General features: G+C 32.4%; 3 protein-coding genes across 10 annotated transcripts in view; 2 read left to right on the top strand and 1 right to left on the bottom strand.

Moving 5' to 3' along the window:
• Positions 1–206: 206 nt before the first annotated feature.
• LOC122519462 (intraflagellar transport protein 140 homolog) lies at positions 207–16,153 on the top strand. Of its 7 annotated transcripts, XM_043638903.1 has the most exons (12): positions 207–630; positions 755–996; positions 1,074–1,392; positions 1,493–1,709; positions 1,782–2,655; positions 2,730–2,859; positions 2,938–3,420; positions 3,504–3,790; positions 3,877–4,153; positions 4,234–5,135; positions 5,206–5,526; positions 9,908–9,995. In XM_043638903.1, exons 1-11 carry the CDS (start codon positions 367–369, stop codon positions 5,516–5,518), a joined length of 4,308 nt encoding a protein of 1,435 aa, XP_043494838.1. In that variant the 5' UTR covers positions 207–366; the 3' UTR covers positions 5,519–5,526; positions 9,908–9,995. The 7 variants fall into 7 exon arrangements, with proteins under 7 accessions (XP_043494838.1, XP_043494841.1, XP_043494840.1 ...); XM_043638904.1 differs by lacking the exons at positions 207–630; positions 755–996; positions 1,074–1,392; positions 1,493–1,709; positions 9,908–9,995 and having other exon boundaries at positions 2,322–2,396; positions 5,206–5,675; XM_043638906.1 differs by lacking the exons at positions 2,938–3,420; positions 3,504–3,790; positions 3,877–4,153; ... (1 more) ...; positions 5,206–5,526; positions 9,908–9,995 and having other exon boundaries at positions 1,782–2,396; positions 2,730–2,824.
• LOC122519467 (histone-binding protein N1/N2-like) lies at positions 5,747–16,870 on the bottom strand. Of its 2 annotated transcripts, none has more exons than XM_043638923.1 (3): positions 16,691–16,870; positions 6,957–7,748; positions 5,747–6,858 (listed from the first exon to the last, which is right to left on the bottom strand). In XM_043638923.1, the coding sequence occupies exons 2-3, from the start codon at positions 7,746–7,748 to the stop codon at positions 6,178–6,180; spliced, it is 1,473 nt and encodes a 490-aa protein (XP_043494858.1). In that variant the 5' UTR covers positions 16,691–16,870; the 3' UTR covers positions 5,747–6,177. The 2 variants fall into 2 exon arrangements, with proteins under 2 accessions (XP_043494858.1, XP_043494859.1); XM_043638924.1 differs by lacking the exon at positions 16,691–16,870 and adding an exon at positions 8,039–8,130.
• A 268-nt stretch (positions 16,871–17,138) lies between these two features.
• LOC122519470 overlaps positions 17,139–19,316 on the top strand; it is an 87,384-nt gene continuing 85,206 nt past the window's right edge. The window contains exon 1 of the mRNA XM_043638926.1: positions 17,139–17,157. The gene's annotated coding sequence lies outside the window, so the exon portion shown is untranslated. The remainder of the gene's footprint in view (positions 17,158–19,316) is intronic.

Genomic DNA, 19,316 nt, shown 5'->3' with positions numbered 1-19,316 from the left:
TTGGCAATCCTGCTTATTATGTTTGTTTCTATAGCAACCTATTAGTCAACCAAATCAAAAAGCTTCAGTTCTAATAATATTATACATTGCGGTTGTTATAAACTTTATAATCAAGTGTAATTCATAGTATAAGGAAAAAGAAATAATGAAGAAAATATCTTTTCAAATATCTTTTATATAAATTAATATAATTTGTTAATTTTTAATATCTTTATTAACGAACAGTGTGTAATACATACATATATACATTTAATCTTGTTTCTTTAAAATATTTTACGAGACATGACGTGATTAATAGTTTCAAACATATTTTAGTTATTTATATGTCAGTCTTGAAATATCTGAAGTTAAATAAATAATAAAAAAATGTCATTATATTTTGATACGCGAGTGCAAAATCCAGAAACTGCTTCTATCAGTACTCACACAACATGGCATACTAATTATCCACTGTTAGCTGTAGCAGCATATTCTCAAGACAAGGGAGGATTTGTAACAGTTTACGATGATCAAGGAGAACCTTTACAAGATGTGGAATCTTCAAGACATTCCGTAGCTCAGGTGACTGCTCTTGGTTGGCATCCCGATAGGAGATGGCTTGCAGCAGGATGGGAAAGTGGAGAATTGCGGGTAAATAATTTTATAATCTTTTAAAAAAAATAATTTATACATATATATACATTCATTAATACCTTTACAATATGATATTTATATGATCATTAACTACATTGTTTTTCTTATTATTTAATTACAGATATGGCCAGGTGATACAGGAAGCAATGAATTTAATGTGATTGTAACGCCGCATCGTGATCCTATAACAATTTTACAATGGAGTCCGCATGGAAGTCGATTAGTATCAGCAGATGCTGCTGGTTCTATAATAGCTTGGAAAATTGATTCCAGAGGTCAATTACTTATGGTTTTTCATCATGAACTAAAAGGATCTTTTACACATATTGCGTTTATTCCAATGAAACCGAGCATAAATTATAAGTAATTTGAATGACTTCTCAAATGAAAATATCATATTTATTATTATATAAATTATATAATATTTAAAAAACATTTAGTGATCTGGCAAAAGCTGCAGTAGCTGGGGATGAAAGAGCATTAGATCTTTTTAGTTATTGGCGTCCCAGAACTGCTGCACCAATATCTGTTTCAACTCGTAAAGATAATCATGCTTTTTATATTGGAACTTCAAATGGAGTTATATATTTCATTGACGCTCAAGGACAATGCATGGAAGTTTTTAATACGGATGGGGTTACATTACAATTTTTATTGTATCATCAGATTAGAGATTCTATTATTATTATGACAGAAGGTTTAAATATTGGATATTTCCAAGCAGATCCAATTACTGGGCAATTGACAGAAATAACTAAGGTATTTTCAAAATGATCAATACTTTTTTAGTAAATATTTATGTGCATCAGTAAATAAGGACCACCCTAATGTGTATCTAATATTTTATATTTGTGATCAGGTGAAACTTAGTGGTCGAAATGATGTACCTCGCAGTGGTCCTGCTATTTGTTGGGCTGGTGGTAATACACTAGCTGTTCTAACTGGAGAACTGGGTGTTCGTTGTTGGGATCTTCACACTGGAGATACATATGTTTTATCACCTCCTGACTCATTGACTGGTAATCTTGCCACACCTCAGGAAATTTGTACAAGCTTATCTTTTTGTAAAAATAATGGTATTTATCATACATTAATAAGATATTTGTTTAAATATAACATTCATTAATATTCCGTACAATTTCTTCCAGATACATTAGCTGTTGGGACAAACTTAGGTACAATTTATTTGTGGAAAGGAAAAATTGTAACTGATTCTGATGAAAATCGTTGGTCTAGTATTCCCGAGTCATGTACAATTCATGGTACTGTTAAACAATTGATATGGGGTGCAACTTTATTGAGAAATCCTCTCCTGGCAGTTAACTGTATTACAAATGTTTTTATTTTGCATCAACAATCGATGTGCGCTGCATACAATGACGGAGTTTGTGCAAGTCAGCTTAGTCCAACACAAATGTTACTGGAGATAGATGGACAGACGCATACATTGAAAACCGACATTCAAGTACAGATCATTGCTGTGAATAAAGAATACGCAGCTGTTTCATCTAGCAGACAAGTCGTAATTTATAGAATTAATAAGAAGGATGGTTTGCTGGGTACAATGATAATAGGAAGTTTTGCCTGTGATACTGAAAAGATATTGATTTATGAACATACATTGATTATCTTGACGCCGTTAGTTATTCAATTGCGATCAACAGAAGGTACTATTACACAAACATTACCAACAATGCCAGAAGAAGGTGAACCGATTACCATGGACCTTACGGGTCGATATTTAACAGTTGCATCGTTAAATGGTATTTTAAAAATTTGGGATTTAAGTAAAAGGGAAATCGAGCTACATACCAGAGCTATGGCAACATACGAAGCCATTAATGACTTTGCTGAAATTATTGAAGCTAAATGTAATTCAGATTGTCGATGCGTGTCTATTACCGTTGCTATGGCTAATCTTATGCCTAGTTCAATCCTTTATGTATGGGACATTGAAAGTGATCAAATGCATGAATTTGATTTTGCCAGATCAGATGATACGATCGACGATGAATCTGCATTGCAAGTGATAATAGTCAAAAAAATTTAATATTCTTTTAACATTCTGTCAACATATTTATTTATGAATGTTTCAGAGCTATGAAGTGTAGAGGAAGATTAGTTACTGCTCATTGCTGGGATTTCGAAGACCCAAGGCTTTTGGTATGCCGTGCACAAAAATTAGAAACACGAGAATCTACAAAATCAGACGGAATTGATGACGAGGTAATTATGATGCACGTATTTTATAGTTCATTTTTAAACTGTTATATTTATTTTATTCAAAATTTTTATTATTTTTAGGCTGCTGTAGTATTCGTTTCATTATTTGCTACATCCGATTATGGAATTGCTATACAAGACGTAAAGTCAATAGAAGACGAGAACTGCAGATTATTGGGCGTACAATCGCCACATATAATAATTTTAAATTCTGAGAAAGTACTTGAAAAAAATAGTAAAATTATGCGATTACTTATGCGAGACTTTGAAGAACTCGAAGACTGCGATCCCATAACTAAAAAAGCTGTTCTAGATTTTAGTTTTTATATTAGTATAGCTAATATGGATGAAGCTTTTAAATCTATTAAAACTATTAAGAACGAAGCTGTTTGGAAAAGTTTAGCAAGAATGTGTGTAAAGACCAAACAATTAAATATGGCTCTTTTATGTTTGGGGCACATGAAACAAGCCAAGGCAGCAAAAGCATTGAAACGAGCAATGCAAGATGACAATCTAAGTTTAGAAACTAAAGTTGGCATATTAGCAGTCGAACTTGGATTGTATGTAAGTATTCATCTGAAATAAATTAAATTATTAACTGTATGCATAAAATAATTATAATATTATTAACATTAAATGTTGAACAGAATGACGCTGAACGTCTTTTCCGCGAATCGAAAAGATTCGATTTATTGGGCAAACTTTTGGAAGCTCGTAATAAATTCAAAGAAGCCATAGAATTAGCATCGAATGAAAATAAAATTCGAGAAAGAACAAGTTACTATAATTACGCTAAAGTCCTCGAATGGGAAGGAAAAATTGCAGAAGCGATCGATATGTACACAAAAGCTGATTGTCATAGATACGAAGTGCCAAGAATGTTACTTTCAAGACCGAGAGAACTTGCTGCATATTTAAATAATTGTGACGATCCGTACGTATTATACATGTGTACTATTTAAATATTATTTTATAAGTATTTTATTTTCCCAATTAATAATTATTTTCCTAACATTTTAGTCACATAAAAACTTGGCATGCTCAGTATATAGAATCGACTGGAGATATGGAAGGAGCTTTACGTTTGTATGAACAAGCCAATGATACGTTGTCCATGACAAGATTATTGTGTTATTTTAATAGAGATGATGAAGTATGCGATCTCGTTTTGAAAACAAATCATGCCGCATCTGCTTATCACTTAGCTGCACATTATGAGTCGAAAAATAATATATCACAATCTATCCATTTTTATACGATAGCAAAAGCATATACGAATGCAATTCGTTTATGCAAGGTAATATATATATACCTGCGAAAGAATTGTAATTAAATTATATTATCGTTTATTAATGTGTTATATTTATGTTTAACCAGGAACATCACATGTCCGAAGAATTGTGGCCCTTGGCAGTTTTAGCATCCAGACAATCGCAAATAGAAGTTGCAAAATATTACGAAGAAAATGGACAACTGGATAGAGCTGTTCTGCTATATCATAAAGCTGGTTTATTGCACAAAGCTTTGGATATAGCTTTTAGGATGCAACAATACAGTGCATTGCAACTTATTACCATGGACATTGATGCTGATTCCGATCCTGTCCTTATCGAGAAGTGTGCTGAATATTTTGTACAAAATGAACAAATAGATAAAGCTGTTGATTTATATGCTATTGGTAGGAAGTATATGGAGGCATTAGAATTAATAAAAAAGCATAACGTAACGTTAACCGAAGATCTTGCGGAAAAAATGACAACGGAAAAAATCGAGAATGATGTGGAACACGAGAAGAGAAGGATTGATACGTTAGAAAAAATTGGAGAAATAGCGTTCGATCAAGGAAATTATCATTTGGCTACGAAGAAGTTCACGCAAGCTGGAAACAAGTTAAGAGCCATGAAAGCTTTACTCAAGTCCGGCGACACGGAAAAAATTTGTTTTTTTGCACAAGTTTCGAGACAAAGAGAAATTTATATCATGGCAGGCAATTATTTGCAATCATTGGATTGGCAAAATCAGCCCGAAATTTTGAAGAATATCATTAACTTTTATTCAAAAGGCAAAGCTATGGATTTGTTAGCTAATTTTTATGTGGCCTGTGCTCAAGTGGAAATTGATGAATTTCAAAATTATGAGAAAGCTTTAGATGCATTGAATCAAGCAAGTAGATGTCTTGCTAAAGTGGTGGCACCTAGGGATCCAGATCTTCATAAAAGAGCTACTGATTTAGTTAATAATAGAATGGCTGCGATAAGACGTTACATTGATATTAAAAAGTACGTAAACATTTGATATTTCTTTTAAATATTTGATAAATATTAATTAATAATTTATTTTCTTTTGTAGATTCTTCGACAGAGGCGAAACGGAAACAGCGATGTTGCAAGTTCGACAATTACTTGATTCTCAAGGTTCCGATTTAGAACAATCTGTACGTCGTGGGGATTTGTTTGCTACTATTACTCAACATTATGCAAACATGGGAGATACCGAAAAAGCTCGGGCTACCATAGAAGAATTAAAACATTTGGTACCTGGAATAAATCTCAGTTATTACTATAACGTTAATTTGTTAGAAGCATTGGGATATAAACCATCGGTTCAATATCAGGAAAGTTCTGATAAAGACGATGATATCGAGGAACTTTTAGGCGAATGAATATAAAAGTAAGTCCATTACTTGTACGTAATTTGTACGTATCATGTTATAGTTAAATATTTTTGTAATAGTAACGAAGTACAATTAGAATCCGTCCATAGTGATATCTGTATACTATTTTACTCATAAATGATAAAGTGTTAATTGTAATCTTAAATAATAATAGGTTTGGATAATTTGAAAGAAATGAAAATATTCGAGCATTTAGAAAAATTCAGAATGTCAATCTTTATTATTTAAACTTAGCACACGAAAACAACCTTAGATTTATTTTTAACAAATTACATCAGAATCCTATTGACGAAAACTAGATTCATGTCTTACATAGAACACCAAAAATGCGTTTTAAAACTATTGTATCGCGTAAATAATAAATAAACGAATGTTTACGTTATTATTTTACGTATGAAAAAAATTGAAGAGAAAAGAAATATATTTTGTTGTAACAGCAATTACACCTCGCATCTTTACCGTCGATGAAAATAAAAGAAAAAAGAATAAAATTTCAGATAACATCGTTCCGAAACTGAAGGAATTGCTATTAAAATAATTGCTTTCGTTCAGTATTAAATATCGTATATAACAAAATCTAGTTCACCCAGCGAAGGTCTCGCAAAAGTTCGTAATAGCGATTTAAATCGTAATTATTAAAACTTCATTCAGACGGCTTTTTCGGGAGTGGGTTTTTTGCATGGTGGTAGGGGTACTTCCATTTCAGGTTCGTCAGCCTTACGTTTTTTTCGCACGAGGTGCGATATATCGCTAACTGGTTTAACAACTTTTACATTTGTCGCGTTACCAGATGACGACGAGTTCGACGTATCTGAACTGGGTCCAGCACCGTTCGAACTACAACTCGAAAATTCACTTTTAAGATTTTCAATGACGAGCTTGCAGGCTTCATTTTTAAAGTCCTGCATATCTGTGATTTTCTCTTGAATCTCTGGAAGGAGATCCTTAAGTTCTTGGATCTCTCCCTCGATGGTATAGAAAGGATCATCAGTTTTTGGTGGTTCAGTGACCGCTTCTAGTTCTTTTATGCGAGATTCCAAAAGCTTAGTAGCTTTATTAAATTCCTCTATGCTAGCATCAAACTCATTGCCTAGAGAATGAGCCAATCCTAATTGATAATGAATTTCAGCAATAGCCCTAGGTTCCCGTGGATCAATTTTTTCTAGTAGATCCAAACATCCTTGTAGGTCGTTTAGAGCTCCCTTGTGATTTCCTCCTTCCATGGCTACTTCCCCAAGTAATCGGTACGAATCAGCCAACAATTTCCATCCTGGTTGTCCTCGTTTTAGCAAAACCAACTTCGCTAATTCTAGTACCTCCCAAGCGACCTTTTATTTAACACAAATGATCTCACTTATTGTTCATTCTCTTTAATCGATACTTTCAATCTTCAATTAATCTCTAGAAAAAATCATTTATTTCTTACCTGAAGATTATTAACTTCATCCTCTTCGTCCTCCTTAGAGATATCCTCGGAGTTATGTTCACCATTTTCTTGTATACTTTCACCATTTTGTTGTTTTGACGACGTCGCCGCCGAAGCATCATTATCATCATCATCATTGGTGATTTCATTACTTTTAGAGGTACTCTCACTTTCCGATTCTAGTACACTTTTCTCTTCCTTTTCATCATCTTTTTTCTTCTTTATATCTTCTTCTTCTTTTTCCTTAATTTTTTCATTTTTTTCATTTTTTTCATTTTTTTCATTTTTTTCATTTTTTTCATCCTTCTCATCCTTCTCATCCTTCTCATCCTTCTCATCTTTCTCGTTTTTCTTTTCTAAGGTATCTTCAGTAGTAGTCTTTACGGATTCAGTTTTAGTTTCTTTCTCATCTTCCTCTTTCTCTTCATCATCTTCCTCCTCCTCCTCTTTCTCATCAATTTTATTTAACTTTTCCTCGTCAGCTTCATCATCTTCTTCATCCTCGTCATCGTCCTCTGCATCTTCTTCACCTTGAGCTTCCTCAGAGCCTGGTACTCCTCCTCCTAAAACACCAGTCTCTTCTCTAGCGAGACCTAGAAGAGCACGCCCGTAAAGAAGATACGGTTCTCCTAATTCGTCTGCCGTATCACCGTGTTTCTTCGCGAGCAATTCGCAAGCCTGGGCAAGCGCGGTTACAGCCATCGTATAATCGCGTACAAGAAGATGTCGCCTACCCTGAGATATTGCGGTTGCAGGATCGGTGAATGGTACGTTTTCCGCGATATCGGCCATCTGTGGATGAAAACAATATACGTTGTAGAAATTATTTCTTAAATTTTACTTGTAAATTGAATGACAAGTTCAAATTTATAGAATTTGGCACACGAGTACAAACAAGAAAATTATTGCCTACATCAAGGAAATTAATCTACACTCTTTATCATAATTATTGACTAGTTCTACTAATAATATGTGTGTGTATGTGTACAATGAGAGAAATTCATTTTGAAATATCAAACGTCGTGATGTAAAGCAAAGATATAAGCTTTATCGAATTTCAATGGATTAGAATTTATAATTACACTGATATACGTTCTCCTATCAGAATTCCCATGTGAGATTTTATGTCATAATATTTTATATTCCAGATTCAATTTTCCATTAATCTATAAATATTTTGTCATAAATGATTTATTCGAACGATGTTTATTAGTTAAGAAATAAGTGGGGAATTAATAAAAAAGGATAACAAAATGTAATCTAAATAAATACAAAGAATATAAAAGAAAAAGAGAGAAAGAGAAAGAAAGAAAGATAAAAGAGGGTTGTCCGCAGCATCCAACAAGGGTGGGGTGAATTCGGTCGATTTTCGTACGGTTCGTAAAACGCAAGATGTAGAGGGCGTATTCAATAGATGTTCCAACGTTGAAAAGGGCGACCGTAGTGGTGGTGGTGGTGGTGGTGGTGGCAGTGGCGATGCTCGCAGTAAGGGTTAGTGAGAAAAGCAAGCAAGAAGAGAACAAGGTGCACAGTGTGGTGCTCGCGGCTATCAGTGGGCTGCCAGTGGTTGCCCTGGGCACCACCTGCGCGGATGGAGCCTACTCGTGTACCCAGGGGCCCTGGTCCGCGTCTCGTTTTTTTATTTGCCACGCTTGTTCTTACTTTTGCAGGTAATCTTGTCCTTCCCTTTCTCTTGAACCCCCCCCCGCCCCAATAGTTTCATTCTCTTATTCCTACTCTTTTTCAAATGTCTTAATTTATCTTTTCCCCCGTTTCATATTTTTTATCTCTTTTCTCTCATCTGCGATTAATAATTGTATGAATCAGAACTGTGTGTAATTGTTCTCTTTATTAAATTTTGTTAGTAGAACGTTGCGTCGATCGAACTCTGCCATTCAATTTTATTATTTTATAATTGGTGACAACGTTAGACGGGAAGAGAATACACGATTTGTTGTTTTATAATATTATCTTTTGTCTTAGCGAGAAAATGTTATAATATTGTTGCAATGTTGACAGATTCGATAAGTGTAATTCGTAATGAAAGTGTAACGCTAACGAAATTTGAATATTATCGAAAAAGATTATCTCAAATCGAGCGGATACCGCGTAAAATGTCTTCATTTTGATACTACACGTGGGGCCGAAGGATGGATAGCGAGATATTCTCTACCCTTCCGACAATTTATAATTGCGACGATAGTAATCGAAAACTTTTTTGATTATGCAACAAAGATAAATTTTCGGTGTCGAACTACTTGTCGGGAGAGATAGGTCAAAAGGTCAGGACTATCGCAGTATGCGTGTAAGTGTATGGCACATACCCGAATTCGCAAGAAACGTATTGTTCGTACTGACGTTGGTTGTCTTGTTAAAAAGATTTAATGCGTGCTTTCGAAATTGTTTCTTTCTTCCTTTTCGGTTTATTTTTTTTTCTCATCATCATCAAAAGTTCAACACGGCTAACAACCACCGGTTGAATTCCCCAAACTTTATACTTTTTCACAAGAAGAGGTATATACTTGGTGTATGTGTAGCGTGTTTACGAAAGTGCTTCTTTAACTCTATTATTCTCGAGAACTCTTACATCGGTGTCACTCAAAGAATTGATCTCTTCTGTCACAGGATCCGACGGAATATAGAACGAATGGGGGAAATCATGAAAATCACATTTATTCGGACATCTGATTTTTCTCTCCAACGTTAAAGTTTATAAATAAAATTGTCACAATTTAGTCACACCAAGCGGAAGATTTTCTTTTGAATTTTCATATTTCCATAATCCGAGAAATGTTTGGTTGCAGGGTGTCGCGTACTTTAATAATTGCTAAATGTCTTTTTGAAAATTATTTGTTCTTACTTTGAAACCATATCAAGTTAGAATTGAATTCGAATAAAATTGTCTCCTCTTTAATTTCCTTTTATTAACATACTAATGTTTTATATTTCAGCAACCGGATTGTTGTGCGGAGCAATAATGACCGATCATTGGGAGGAGGTTGGATGGAATAAGGAAGCCCTCATTAATGTTAATGTTAGTCTCACATGGTACTTGGATGGTCAAGTGGCAATGCTGGAGGCTCCGGCTGCTCACAGAAATCATCATCACGGCAGACGTGGATCTTTCTTGGTACCAATGCACGGTGGAATTTGGACTATGTGTGTCTCGTTATCGGGTAAGCGAGTTGGCGTGGTCTTTAAATATTTCATTAGAAATCTTAGTAACGGGAAGAGAAATATATTGGAATCGAATGAGAGAGAGAGTCTACATATACGTTTATTTCGATACGATGACTCACTTCGAAAATTGATTTTTCTATACAAGACGTACCTTTCTTAAAGTACTTGCATACTTTCGTGCTTGTTGATGAAAGAAAAAGAGACACAGAAACGATTCAGGGTTGCGTGGGTGTGTCTACTCAAAGAGATACTACCTTGACTCTGCCCGTCGCAGTTGTATCGATCACTCGATTAGGATCTATACATTTTATCGGAAGTATCTGGTTCGGCATTGCGTGCCCGCAAACATTTCGGATGCTCCTTTCATTTGTTTTTCTTTTTTTAATCGTATGGATTAATCGTTTGCTTAGAATTTGTTTTTAAAACAATATTATATCAATTAATTTGAACTATTGGAATTATTAAAGTTTTCGAAGTATTACAAGTTTTTTAATTAATTTTTACGACGTTAAAAAAAGAAAGAATATTAAAAAGTTTTCAGAAGAATGATTTTGTCGTTGTAAAAATTAGATAAGTTAAGTTGACGAGAAAAATGAAATGAATTTCTTCTGTCTCTCAATGTTTCAAGAGCAAGAGAGAAGAGGAAGATTTCTATTTAACTTCGGTCAAGGTAAAAATCCGATTTAAATTTAAGGATCAATGTCGCTCAAACGTTTTTAAATAATTAATGAAATAAAGTCGAGTATTTTTGTGGACATAATGACGATAACGACGAAGGCGGCGATAATGAAGGATCCGGGAAATTTAATTGGAAAACTTGACTTTTTTTCTTTTTCTTTTTCTTTTTCTTTTTCTTACTCTTACTCTCCCGTTCCTTTTCTCTTTCTAGGTTTAATTTCATCGTAAGGAAAATTATAGAACGCGTTATACATTCTCCTAGTACGATTTAACGAGCCGAGTACGCAAAAGCATTCAAACTACGAGAATATTTCGTCTTTAAATGAAACGAGATAAAAAGATCGTGTAGTTTCTTTTTTTATTCTTTTTTTTTTTATATATATGTGTGTATGAACATGTCATGCAATAAGACACACAATTAAATCTCATTACTTTAAGATGAAGTAAAACGGATTTTGTTGAAAAGTTAATAAAAACTATTCATAATTTTACTCCATTGTGTTAGCTGGATTTTATATAAACGTGTATACACTTGTATGAAAAGGTACGAAGTACCCATTTATACTGGTAACATTTACATTTAGTATTTATATAACAGTACGTAAATTTACTCTACAAATACTCTACTAAGGTAAAACGTTATCAATTTCATATTCCAATTAATATTTAATCATACTTTGAAAATCTTGTTTTATTGCTTGACTTGTCAAACGTGTTCTATTTCAGAAATAAATTTAATATGAAACAAAGTTGATCTTTGTTAATACTATTTGACATGTAATAAAAAGAAGAAGATTATTAAATATGAACAGTTTCGTTGAACATTAACATCTAGCGAAATATTTCAAAGAAAATACTAAATCTAATTAATGTAAAGGTATAAAAAAGGTTACAGAAAGTTATACAGTGAGTAGTTTTATAGTGCAACTTTCTTTCGAGAAGGTCACAATATCACGCGTATGTTTGAATTTAGTAAGATATGAAATTGGAGATTTGGAAATGTGCGTGCAACGAGATAATTGGTTTTCTCGTACGTTTTTCTACTTTTGTATAATGGTTCTTAGTCACGCTAAGCACCGAACAATGCAAACTACTATTTCAACTACGAAATTATGTGCATTCTCTCTCTCTCTCCCTACGGTCGTTCGACCTTTTCACTTCGAAATAAAGTATACTAAATTCGCCTATATGAATCATCGAATGTATCGAAAATGGGATAATTATTCGAGACGAAGAAGAGAAGAATTTTGTTTGATTTCTTTTTCTTCTGTTTTGATTTCAGAAGACGAAATACGATTACTGGGTCAGGTGGGGTTTCCACAAGAAAGGTGCATTAATTACTTGACACCCGACGAGGCGCACGAAGAAATTCGCGCAGCATGGCAGAATCGTAAGCGAGATTATTGACATTTCTTTTTCTTTTCTACACTTAAACTTGATCCTCGACATGATTTTAACGAATTTTTTATGATTTCTTTTTTTCTCGATCAAATTCAACCCTGTGTAGATCGACTGCGTTCTATGGACTTCAAGCGTACAGGTCAATCAAAAAATTGACATGATATCTTACGATTTTTTATTTTTTCGATTAAATTCAAGCTTGTTTAGATCGACTGCATGATACAAACTCTTCGAGCGTAAAGGAGGAACAAGCACGAAAAAGCATACGATTCGTGTGGATCTCATGACAATTATTATTGATTTATTTTAAATTGATGAAAATTAGTAAGTGCTTATTTGTGTATTTACGAATGAATATTTTTATCGATTTGAGTTTAAAGTAAACAATATGACGTTACAAAGTCTATAAGTAGCAGTTTGAAATAAAAAGAAAATACTCTACCGTCTGTGGGGATTGTTTTATAATGAGACCTTGGTTTGTAATAGGATAATAAAGAAGAAACTTGTTCGGATAAGAGTTTGAATGGACATTAGAAGCTATTAAGATTATATCGAATAAGTTCATTTATTTGAACAACGATATTTTTAAATTCGTGTTCGTACCAATTTTTTGAAGTAAACACCGCTATTTTGAATGCTTAATAAGATTATTATATTAGAATTATGTTTATACAAATTAACATTCCGCGAATGGAGAAATAAAAAAAAAAGAAACGCTACTAACAATTTTCGAAATGTTTAAATTATGCAAAGTCGTTCTAAACGAGATATCTTAATAATGATCCTTGACCTTGCAAAAATTTTTAATTAAACGCTATCTAACGATCACGTTAATGAACTTAGCCTTTGAATTTTTTTTTTTATTATATAGTTTCGAATGATTTTATTATAACGCGATAAAAAAAAAAAAAAAGAACAAATTCCAAATTAAATGGATGAATTATTCTATCGTTTCAGGAATGCAGAATTTAAGTATTTCTTGTTCTCTCGTTTGTCTGATTATTCTTGGCACCGCCGTGCTTATAGGATTTTTTGGATTGTGCAGACATCAAATATCGGCTGTTCTCGTTACTGGAGTGATGTATTTATTGGCAGGTGAGATATTGACTGTTCGTGAAAATTAATCTATGACGTAATGTAACGAATGTACTCGGATCGTAATAAGCGAAACACTCGACTCGTATCAGTCCAATTAGAATAGTGTATTTTCTTTAAAAAACGATACTCTCTACGTGTGGAATTTTTCGTAATGACTAGCAAATTGGTGATTAGTTTTAATATGTTTTGTTCACTCAAATGAAGAAGATTATCAACCAAAAAAATAACCGATACGAGAATACTTTACATATACTGTTATATACATATATATATTTATGCATGTAAATCATACGCAAATCTAGGCAACTGAACGTTTACTATCGAAAATCGATTTGTGGTTGAAATATAAATTCAAGTATATATATTTAACATAATAATTTAAAAAATTTGTATTGTAAACGAAGACAAACATTTACCGTCAGAGTTGCCTTGATTTGAAGTATGAAAATAGAAAAGAATTTACAAAAGAGATAAAAAATTGCAGCAACATTCGCGCTCTTCACATTAACCATCATCCACTTCAAGAGGGCTCAAGATCGTGGTGTTCGCATAATTAATGGTCCAGAAGATGGTGTGATAGGTGGCCCGGTGTCGCGTGCTATACTAAAAGCACGCCGTTTTACAACTTCTTGGAGCATGGATTTCGGATGGGGTGGAGTGACCCTTTGCGCTCTCGCATCAGTGGCTTGGATTTTGCTTAGCAAGATAATGCGTTTTAGTCCAATCGCAGCCATGATCGCGTAGCAGTGGGAGGCCTTCGAGGTTTAAGGTCATTTAATGTCTGGTGTCTATTGCGATAGAGGATTCTTGGATTAAGTATGAGAAGACTTAGAAAGACGAAGGAAATAATCTTTTTTTCGAGATGAATCGAGCCCAGGAAAGAAGAATATAAAGATCGTACGTACGTGCGTATTTCTTTTTACGCGTTATTTGAATCACGCATGCACATATATGCGATCAAGAAGAAATACGTTAGATACGATGATGATGATGATCTATAGAATGAAAATATATTCCATCGTTCTTCCAGGGCATAGGATAAATTGTTGAATCTCCGAGGTGTAACTATGATCTTACAATTTGATAAGGATTTAAATATGAATATTGTGATCGATCGAAATCGTCGTCCGATTAAGTTTTGCAGTAAGTCGATGACCGAACATTTTTATAAACCTTATATATTTATTACGGAGTATCGACTTGCTGCTTTACTTTTTCTAATTTTTGTTTTGAAAGCTTTTGCATTTAATTGACGATGTTGTAAGTGTTGTTAATGTAACGTTGAGTAAGGGTATGCAAGTATTTATGATCATAGTTATAATATTTCGATCTTTGCAGTATCAGAACGTCAAGTCGGCATCCGTTTTGAAAAATCTCTATCGAGTTATGAATATTCAATGAAATTGACCATCTCGAAGGCATTATCAATTTCTCTACAAAAAGAGCATTTAGTCTACGTACGCATGGGGGGTACAAATTGTACTTAAGTTTAATCTTTACCAAACACATGACAGAATAGTTACGATTGTGGCAGTTAGATAATATTCTAAATACAATGTTTTGTACCTGTTAAGAAAAATCCCTATTGTTCTAGGTCGCTTATTTCGACGCGAGTAAATACTGATTGGAAGGATTCGTTTGACGTAGGTATTTTTAGAGATCGAACTTAGTTTTCATTATCGTTAACATGCTTATACAGATTTTCGTTGAAAGATCTCTCATTCGTAAGAGAATATTATATTCAGTATAGGATTTCAGACTGAAAGAACAAACAGTATTTGTCCTTGTATTTCAGCTTTTGTTAACAGTCAAATTATGTCATATTGCGAGAAACAGTTACTCAATGAACACAAATTTTAGAAGATTTAATAGATACATTGAAAATCCCTTTATTATTTGATAAAACTTCAGAAGCTTGAAATATGGTAACTGTTTCTGGTAATCTGACTTTAGTCAATTAAAATAAAAAAAAGGCGTATTGAAGAGTATAAAGATTAGCCGATTAATTTAATTAAATTGATTGTAAATATATCCAAGGATTGCTATTCTTCCATTTATAGTTGCATTCATTTTTGTAAATCTTATGAAATTTAACCAAATTTAATATTAAGAGGTCGTTTAACAACGATTAGGGTAAAAATTTATATTAATATGCACATTCATTATCTCTTATTAACATTTAAAAACATTTGACTTCTCTTTTTTTGTTTTCAATATTTTTGAAACAGTTTGAAAGCAAAGTAAACATTTTTTGAACTTGCGCCTTCAAGATTTAATCTTAAAATATAATATAAGTTTATTATTATCTTATTTAGTATAATCCAATCGCCTTATAAATAAAGTAATAAGCATGTTTGTAAAGTGCATAGTTTAGCATAAAATTGTTCCAGCCAATATAAGCAACGATCGAATATGTGCGATAAAAAACTAGCTTTTGCTACGAATTATTACAGCGAAAATGATATAAAAGCCAAGAAAAAATATATTGCAAATGAAAGGATTGTGAACTAAGATTCGTCCATTAATGTTTAAGAAAGGAAAAGAAAAAAACAAAAATAAAATAAAAGAATAAACATTTTCAGGTATTTTTGGATAAACAATGCCTGATACTTGGAAAACGAGCTTTGGTATGACAAGAAATTTCGAAATTTTCACGATAGACGTAAAACTGTTGTCCAAGCGATCATAAAAAATAATATTATTTAAAACGAAAAACATTTTTTCACAGATAACATTTTCCTAATTATCATATTTTTTACCTGATGCTTGTTGTTTGTTATATCAGAGTTAATGTATCGCAAATGCAATAAAATGAAAGAAAAAAAAAACACTTACTAAAATCTAAGTGTAAATATGTAAAAATATTTTCCCATAAGATTTGAAAGATGAGATATTAAAATCATAATCTGTAAGAATAAGTGAGGTTATGGTTAGGAGGCGAGATGCCATTCGTAAAAATAGAATTGAACGCGCGTATACCCACTTTCCGGAATACGTGCCACCAATTTGTTAAACACGTGATAATCTTATTTATTTGAACGAGTGCCGCTCGATATGAATATAATCACGTATTTTTATAATCTTTATATATAAATACTTATGTAGATGAATTAGTCGAGAGGAGGAGACAAAAAATATTTCGCGGTTCTCAAAAGACGGTAAACAATGGAAACAAGTGTGCATATTTTAATTAGAAGATAAGGATTAAAAATAGGTTCGTTAGAGATATTAAAGTATTTTGTTGTTTTTAAATTTTCTTAACATTTTTTGTTCAACACCAAAAAGAAGTCTTTAAAGAAAGCAACGGTCGAATTATAACGGTTTTTATTTCGACCAAGTTAACCTCGTTAAATAGAAAATAACGGATTCACACGTACCTTGCTTTTTCTAAGAAAATAGACAAGAAGCCAAAAAAAATAGGTCGACAGTAAACAAATTTCTCTTCGTCTCCTTTTGAAGAAAACAATGAGTGTTTTAATGATTCACGAATTTGTATATATTTCTGATTCAAACGAAAACTTCTCGAACCGTTGCAAGAAACAGATCGTCAACCGGCACAAGAATATAATTTCTGGATGAACGCGAGGAAATTTTTATCGTGCGATTGGGGAGCCATCTACCTGGCATAGAAATAAATTTGTCCTCACTTTCAAACGTCTATAATTGTATAGTGTCCGATCTAGAAATTTCTTTGTTCTATGTTTAGTAAATGTAAAGTGGCAAGTGTTTGAAAAATAATTACAATCAAAGTAAAAATGTATCTATTTGTCATTTATATTTGACTTTGTCACTCTTGATGTATTTAATGTGTGGGCATATTTAATTCGAAAAGAAAATTAAACAAGTAGGTGGATGAAATTTTTATTACTAATTGTTCGCAAATTATCTAAATGAAGAAAGTAAACATATATTTGTTACGTAATTTGTCTTTTAGATGCAACTCTTATCTTACTCATATAGGGTATTTCACAATTTTCATTTAAACTAGTCAATTTTTTTTCCGGAAATAATAGTTGTATTTCTTTTTCTATGCAATTAAATTAAATGGTTAATTATGACCGAAACTGTTTCTTTAGAAAAGAATTAATATAAAAGGGATTATTGGATTTATTATAAGAATCGAAAGATCTTCTTTGATATTTAAGTTTATCGAGAAGTAGGGTACGATTTTTGTTCGCATTTTTTTTAGGAAGAAACTTCCCATTGTTTTCTGAAATATTATTTTCCTTGCTTTCGATGATAGCATATTTTTTCTTGCTATAAATAAACCAGCAACGTTTAAAACTGGTAAATACTTCATTCCAGACGCATATTTCCTCAACTGTGATAAATAAACGTCATTCTTTATCGTGATTCTTAAAATGAATGTATTTAAAACTATGGCGGGAAAAATTTCTTCAATCAAATATTACCATATAGAAGCAACATCATAAATATGAATAATCCTGTTGGAATTCCTAAATTTGGTAAAAGAGTGTAAGCCAAATTTATAAAAATAGGACCTTCGTAAAATCCAATTCCGTTGATAGTATTTACCAGCCATGGTAAATAAAAATAAGGAATACTATACTTTTCACCGATAGCTACCATAACAGTTGCTATTAATCCCGTAATAACATTAGCTGCGAGTATTGTTATCTTCAAATCTAAAACATCATTAAAAACTCATTACCATAATCAACAAGATCGTTAATTTATTTTAAATCTAAGTTATAACTACTATAATTTCGCCGAAAAAGGGCATTGAATGCGGCTGATTTAGGTGCTAAATTGTCAAGAGTCGCACGAGTTCCTGCTTCGACGTTGATAAAACTCAAAATGTTTGTCGTGAAACATATTATAATCACGTAAAGAGTCTCGATCTGTAACGGAAATTTGAAATTTGAATTTCAAATTTATTAGATTTTTAATTAGATTAGTGATAGTTTTAACCTTTGAAACGTGTTTCTTCGGAAAGTCATCTTTAAAGTTGATGTACCATCCGCTATTAAAAAGATTTTTATGTTTCACATTCATATCCCTTTAACGAACACTTTATCTCGTAGTATTTTCATTTCGTTTAGAGATTTTCCTATCCTTTTTTTTTTTTTTTATAATTTTGCGTAAATAAGCTTAAATGCGTGACGCGTTGATGGGCGTTTTCTTTTAATCACCATATCTATTTGCCATACATATTTATAATTATGAATATATGTATTAACTATGAACGTATGTACACATGTATACGGTATTACACATAATTGACACAGTTCACTTTGAAGAAAACAAGAGAAAAAAAATAATTGATAGCAAAAATAGATAAACGAAAAGAAAACGGCTTTATAATAATTTTTTTTTAATTTCGTTTATAATGTTTGATTATTTTTGAACAGGATGGGTTCGTTGTACAAAATCATTTTTAATGTCTTAAATAACAAACAACGTAAATACGCGCAAGAGTTAAATGCATTTTTTTTTTGAACGAATAAACGATAAATCGTAAAGTTTGATTTTTGTTCTTCTTTGAGAAATATTATATCGTTTGTTTTATTGGATAGAATTCCGTGCTTGTCGATGGAACAGGCAAAATACTTGCAACCAGTTGTGGACCATTAATATTGCTGGTAATATCTCATCGCGTTTTACATGTAAACCGTCTAAAAAGAGTCTCACAAAAAATACTATAATCTCAACGATGATAACACATAATTGCATCAACAGCCACGGGATGTATAGCATCGGGTACTCCTAATAAATGGTAGTTGAGAGAAATTTTATATTTTTATGATATTTTTTTGCTACATTATACTCACTGTAATAGCACCTAACATTATCAATGTATAGTGCTCTATTCCGAGGATGGAAGTCATTAGTTTCAAATCTCTTTCTACCTCCGAGGATGCTAATTAAAAATAGATTAGAGTTTTCTTATAAATATATATGTTTTTATACTTACTCTTTAACTCACTTAAATCTTCTTTTTTGGAACGCGATGAACACTTGATTGGTACTTTGCAATTCATT

Source organism: Polistes fuscatus, unplaced genomic scaffold, assembly GCF_010416935.1.
Source record: "Polistes fuscatus isolate 324 unplaced genomic scaffold, CU_Pfus_HIC Scaffold3, whole genome shotgun sequence".
Lineage (NCBI taxonomy): Eukaryota > Metazoa > Arthropoda > Insecta > Hymenoptera > Vespidae > Polistes > Polistes fuscatus.
This window is presented reverse-complemented; position numbering and strand designations above follow the sequence as displayed.